The 6864-nt window shown below is 35.1% G+C and overlaps 1 protein-coding gene across 1 annotated transcript in view; it reads right to left on the bottom strand.

Moving 5' to 3' along the window:
• Positions 1–310: 310 nt before the first annotated feature.
• The window catches only part of LOC117103294 (MAM and LDL-receptor class A domain-containing protein 1-like), a gene marked incomplete at both ends in the record, with an annotated part of 12931 nt that continues 6377 nt past the window's right edge, over positions 311–6864 (bottom strand). The window contains 3 exons of the mRNA XM_033243841.1: positions 311–661; positions 823–969; positions 2025–2129. Of these exons, the coding sequence (XP_033099732.1) occupies positions 311–661; positions 823–969; positions 2025–2129 (603 nt within the window). The remainder of the gene's footprint in view (positions 662–822; positions 970–2024; positions 2130–6864) is intronic.

Here is a 6864-nt window from a genome sequence, read left to right as displayed (position 1 = left end):
GTAGTGTTGGATGAGTTCATTTGCTTTGCTGGTGATATTTACGATCTTTGAGCATGAGGAATGCCTTTTTTTCAGCAATGTTTCCCATGCTTTTGAAGTTGAGACTATAAGCTTTCCTAGCTTTTCTACAGCTCCACTCTGTGTAAGCGTTTCAGTCATTTGTAAGAAAGTCTGTGGGGGATATATACTAAAATTACTTATTTAAGTTACCCCCTTATTTTTCACAGACTGTTATTATAGGGCGTAGGTGGTGAGAGCATGAGACAAAAGGGCTAGTGGCAAAAATAATAGTTAAGAAAGAGTATTTTACCGTTTCTCAAACATGCCCCATCGATGATCCTGACGTCGTCTAAAGCAATATCTCCTGTATTACTACTTCCTACAATTCCTTCAAACACTATCTGGAAGGCACTCTTTGTTTCAACTGACATTTTTCCAAGTCGCCAAATGTTTCCTTGATTGTTCTTATTTGTCCACGCAGGTGCACCAACGGTACCTTCCTTATTGACTAGGTACACATTCATTGTATTCACTGTGGCCCCGTACATGTGGTAAAACCACTTGACGCATGTGCCATTTGTTGCAGGAAATGACAATGTCCAAAGACGAGCGGTTTGGTTGATATATCGCGGATATGAAGTTTCGATGTACATGTAGGAACCTGTAGGCCAATGATTAAATATATGTTTTAGTTTAAGAGATATTGTTGTAATATCTCTTTGAAGTTTATTTTATTTATTTCGTTTGTAGTTTTAGAAATATTTTCATTAAGAATTTACAATTTCATTTAGGAAATTTAAATTCATGTCAGCTTTTTAATACCTTGTAATGTTCCGTAGGTGTGGTCATAAGCAGGGCCAGTAGCAGATGTGAGTGTTGATCCAGATGTTCTTATCCAATCAAAATCATCATATTTATCTTGTTCAAAGTAACAGATGTGTGGATCTTCAAAATCACATTGGTTTTTTGCTGAAACAAAAATTCCAAGACAAAATTAATTAACTGATTGTAATTGCATTGGTTAACACAGTAACAGGAACCCGAAGTACAATAATTCGTAACTTTGTTAGAAAAACATCTTATCTAAATTTGCAAAAAATTTCAATACTAAAAAAAAAACACTTTCTAAATTTCACTCACATTAAGTCAAACCAGTATCCACAACACATTGTTTCATAATGTTATTGGTATATATTACCAAAAACATTTTAGTTTTGAAACTTTAAATTTTACATTACTTAATTAGCTTCTTAAAAATTGTATTACTGGTTCATGCAATTTCTCGTTTGAACTAAAGACGACACCTTAACACCTTGAAGATTTACAATTTCAATTACATTTCATTTTTTAATTCCATTTTACTTTAATAAATATCTTCTTTTCTGACTACAATAATATTATTATTTTTCCAAGTTTTACAGCACATAGCCAAAGATTTTAAGGTAAATGATTCAAACCATGTCATTGAATAATGCAAGATTACTTATGTAAATTTAAAATGGTTAGATAATAAATCCTTAGTCTCTATACTATTTTTTGTTTAATAATAATAATAATAAATTGTTAATTTTTATAGCGCAAATAAATGAGGTCTCTATTCGCCCAACAATATTGTGGACAAGAAACAATAAAAAAAATAAAAAAATAAAAAATAAAAATCAATAAACACCTAGCTAGTACCCAAACCGAAGTATGGGGTTATACCATCACCGGCATCTGGAGATCTGTGTTTATGTACTCCAGTTAGCATCAGTTAAGTCTTGATCTTTACTGGGATCATTAGTAAAATAAATAATAGAATAAGAAGAATATACATTATCTCAGTTTCAAACTGAAACTTAGTACTGATGTTGACATTGATTTTTTAATATTCATTCTATTAGCCTAGATTTATGCATAATATTTACAGTCTTTTCAGAAACTGATCATGTTGTATACATTTTTAACCATGTTCTGCACACTAGGTTTAGTATCATATTTAGCTCAATACGTAATGCACATTATTTATCACTGTAAAAACTTACATATATTGCAAGTTGGTCCAAAAAAACCAGACACACACTGACAGTTCTCGTTTCCGTAATCCGAGACACAGACTCCGCCGTTCAAGCAGTCAACATCACAAGTTTCTTCAATTAGAAATTGAACATTAATTAGTGACATACTCTGTTTGTATTAAAATAACCTCATTGCTCATCACAATACTTATTGTATAAAATTATTATTGTTATGAAAATCGCATTTGTCTTTATATATACATTGATTGATATACATTGATTATGTAAGCGATAGATTATTGGCGGTGCTTTTGAGCCAGCTTAATACTAAGACTTTTGAAAATTGATGTAGGAATATAATAGTAGTTCTATACGTATATGTTTAAATTATATAACGCATGACATGATGACTATTAAATACAGCTTAGAGATCAAGGAACATAATATAATGTACATACGTAGAAATAATATATATTTATATAGCATATACCTGCTATACCATGCCTATACCAACTATAAGAAATTACAACACTCAAAGCATGAAGCAGCCAAACGCTAAACATCATAAAAATGAAGGATGAGAAGTGCATTAAAGATTTCGGGGAAGTATTCAATCAAAAGTATGAACAAGTAGAATTGCTCAATGAAAATACTGTATATAACAGATGTGGTACAATCTGAGAGCAGTGATATAACTCAGCACTAGAAAGCTTTGGAAAGAAAGCAAGACGTGATGAAGAATGGTTTCAAACCTATTCACCTCAGCTCGAACCTTCGATCAATGCAAAGATGCATGCCTATACCAACTATAACAGGCATGCAACTCGCCAGAACCTTCAAATACTATTACAAGGCAAAGTGTGACCTGCAAAGAACTTCTCGGCATTATGCTAACTTATATTGGACAAACATGTGAAGGAATATAGCTGCTGATAACGGAGTGTTACGACACACTTCAGAACAGAAGGAATCGCACAAACAGGCAACTGATAAAATTTAGCACAATTTATTATAGTGGGTACTTTCCCTTTTCATGAAAATACTTTGAGCAAAGAAGAACACTAGATTTAAACAATTACGGAGTACCGATGGCAAATGACTAAGTTATACAAATTACCTAAGTCACCACTGATAATTATACATCTAGGCATAAGTTCACACCAAGCAAATTTACAGGTGATGAGGTGACTTGGTCAAGTTCTGATTAATCCGAATGTAATTGTCCGCTAAAAATTCCACTAGTGATCCAAGTTTATAAGCTGAAGTAAACAAAAGCGTGATGGCTGATGATCCACAGGCGAACAGGCAATAACCTATTGTGTTAGTGATCCCACGACGAATCCCAAAGATGTTTGACAAATTGTTTACAAAGTTCCATAATTGTATCTGTCCAAAACTATGTATATAGGAGAGTAATTCCAACAAGTACAATAATAATAAAGATGTAAACAAGTTTCCAAGTGTCCTTTGAGAATTCCACATAAAACTAGATGTAATATCAGATGATGATTAGCTAGGCCTAGGATTCCATCACCGATCCCAAAATAGCCTATATTCTCACCTACCAGCGTACCGTCCCCGCACTAGCCAGCGTTATCAATCTTTCACGAGAAGATTATCAAAACAAAAACAAACTCCTTTCTCCTGGGGAATTCTGTAACTCTTTTTGGTTGCAAAAAGCCCTTCTTGTCCTTCTAGAACATTCTAGGGTTTACTGTCGCTAATTACAACTCATCACCGAGCCAGTCATCACTTTTCGTCAACCAAGACCCCTCGCATCTCCTAATTCCGCTCGCTTCTCCCACAAAGTTCTAAAAAAAATTCTTACCTCACTCATTGATGTCAATGACCTGGGGTCACTATTTTGTGACATACTTTTAGAACAGAAATCCTTTGACTAAAACAAATCAAATAGCAAATATTCTCTACACCTTCTAACTATAAATGTTAGGGTATAATACCTTATAGGCCATCATCACAGGAGATGCAAGGAACATGTATGATGGTATTCGAAAAGCGCTTGGACCAAGGATAGTGAAGGTATCACCACTGAAAGCCTCCGATGGATCTATGCTGATAGACAAGATCAATCAACTGGAAAGATGAGAAGAACACTACATGGACATTTATTCCAGGGATGCTCCAATCGACAAGAGAGCTTTAGATGAAATACCTCGCCTCGAGCAAATGCATCATCTTGACTCAGAGCCTGATATTGAAGAACTCAGCAGGGCTTTAGACACCTTGTTTAACAACCGAGCACCAGGGACAGATGGTATACCTGTCTCTTATACACATCTAGATGTGTATAAGAGACAGTTGAAGAACTCAGCAGGGCTTTAGACACCTTGTTTAACAACCGAGCACCAGGGACAGATGGTATACCATCAGAACTATTGAAAGCTGCTAAAAATGCTCTGATACTACCTGTATTCAATCTACTAATACAGTGCTGGATGACTGGAGACATTCCACAAGATATGAGAGATGCTCTTATTGTTAATCTATAAGAACAAATGTGATTGATCAGACTGTAACAATTACAGAGGAATCTCACTCTTGAATATAACTGGAAAAGCAATCGCAAAGGTCATAGCACAACAATTACAACATGTTGCTGAGTGCATATACCCAGAATCCCAGTGCGGTTTTTGTGCGAAAAGATCCACTAATGACATGATATTTTCCTTGAGACAACTATAGGAGAAGTGTGAGAACAAAGAAAACCTCTATATATTGCCTTTGTGGATCTTACAAAGGTCTTTGATATGGTGAATAGGGAAGGCCTCTGGATGATTCTTGAAAAAATTGGTTGTCCTCAAAAGCTCCTTCGGTTAATTAGGCTTTGATTTTACAGTATTCATTCAAAGAAGTGAGGGAGGGTATTTACCTGCACACACGTTCAACAGGAAAACTCTTCAACCTTTCAAGACTGAAGTCTAAAACCAAAATTTCTACAGTCCGTGTTAGAGAACTGTTGCTTGCTGACGATGCAGGACTTGTCTCACACTCCAATAGTGGACTGCAACAACTGATCACTTGCTTCAAAAATGCATGTGGAAAATTCTTCTTGATGGTCAGCTTAAAGAAGACAGTGGTAATGTCAAAAGGGCCTGAAGATCCGCCATCAATAAGGATGAATGACACATACCTGGCGGTTGCTAACAAGTTTAGCTACTTAGGCTCAACAATATCACGTAATCTTTCTCTTGATGAAGAACTGTACACGTACTGTATAGGGAAGGCTGCGACAACATTTGGTAGACTGACTGAATGTGCCTGGACTAACAACAAATTAACCTTAGCCACAAGAATAACCATATCAAACATATGTGCAAAGTGTATTACTCTAAGGAAGTGAGACATGGACCTTATATTCCAGTCAAGAGAAGAAACTAAACAACTTCCACTTCAGGTGTATACGTCGAATCCTGAAACTGAAATGGCAAGACAAGGTCACAAATGCAGAAGTTTTGAGAAGAACAAAGTCACAAAGTATGTTTGCAATCATCAAACAGAAAAGATTGACATGGCATGGACATGTACATCTCTTGCCTGATGGACGGTTACCAAAAGACACCATGTATGGTGAACTGACTTCAGGAACAAGATCTTTAGGACAACCCAAGCTACGTTTCAAAGACATATGCAAGACCTCCACACCTTCAACATAGATCCTAATACATGGGAAGTACAGTATTAGCAGAGAACCGAGGAATATGGTGAAGAACATTTGAAAGTGCTAAATTCTGAAAAGAGAAACGATTAACTAACGACCAAGTTTACGATGATTATCTGTGTGAGAAGTGCCAAAGGAGATGTAAATCTAGAATAGGTCTAATCAGTCAAGAAAGGAAATGTCTCAAGACAAATTAAATAAATAATCTATACATTAAAGGAAAATAAACAATATGAATAAATTAATATTAATTATTAATTATATAGTAAAACAATGCTTCAAACATACACAAAACACATACAGCATTCATTGTGTCTGATGTGGATGCATCTTTGCCATCGTCTGTCCCAGATGGAAGGTGCCATAATATATAATTAGATACTTTATTCACAGTGAATTGTTGAGTATGAAGGATTTGATATATTGATGTGTGTGTGTGTGTGTGTGTATGTATGTATGTATATATCAAACCATTTAGCAGATTTTACAAGTGATTATACAAGGCGCTGCCATCATTATTTCCCTGTTTACTGGATACTGAATTGGCAGATCCACCCATTATGCAACTTTTTCTGCTCCCTAGAGAGTATCCCTGTTCATTGCTGCTTGAACACGCACAACTCTTTTTATATGCCATACCATCCTACAAGGTTCCCATTTACTACTAGAAAGTTCAACGCCGAAGTAGTGTATAAACTCCGAAAAGTTAAGAGCAATTATTCAAAAACAGATATTGGTTTTGAAAAGTTTTAGGGTAAGTAATTTAAGAGAACAAAGGATCCAACATATTAACATATTTTATCCTCGCCGTAACTTCCCACAGTAATGTTAAACATGTCGTCTGAATTTTTCTTAGTCCATGTTGAGTAAATAAAATCTGCTTTGTCTTTAGAGATTCCAGTGTGCTTTTGTGCGTACGAGATATCGTCTGTTAACAATATTTGTGATAGATAATTAGAGTTCCACAATGTTAAAAGATATGGACTTCTTGGTTTGTGCTGGATGGGTTTAAATCATTCTGTGACAGAAATGGTGTTTTTCTATTTCTTTATTTGTGTTTTTGTGAGCCGTTCATGGTTTATCCGGTGGAGAATGGTCTTGCTTATGATTTTTGATGGGTTTAAGAGTCTACAGTTGTAAAAAGTTTTCGTTATAGTATTTGAATGTTAATGTTATGAAAGTTTTCTT

Source organism: Anneissia japonica, unplaced genomic scaffold, assembly GCF_011630105.1.
Source record: "Anneissia japonica isolate Jap-2015-1 unplaced genomic scaffold, ASM1163010v1 scaffold2861_len14627_cov128, whole genome shotgun sequence".
Lineage (NCBI taxonomy): Eukaryota > Metazoa > Echinodermata > Crinoidea > Comatulida > Comatulidae > Anneissia > Anneissia japonica.
The sequence above is the reverse complement of the archived record's forward strand: the minus strand, read 5'-3'. Positions and strand labels throughout refer to the sequence as shown.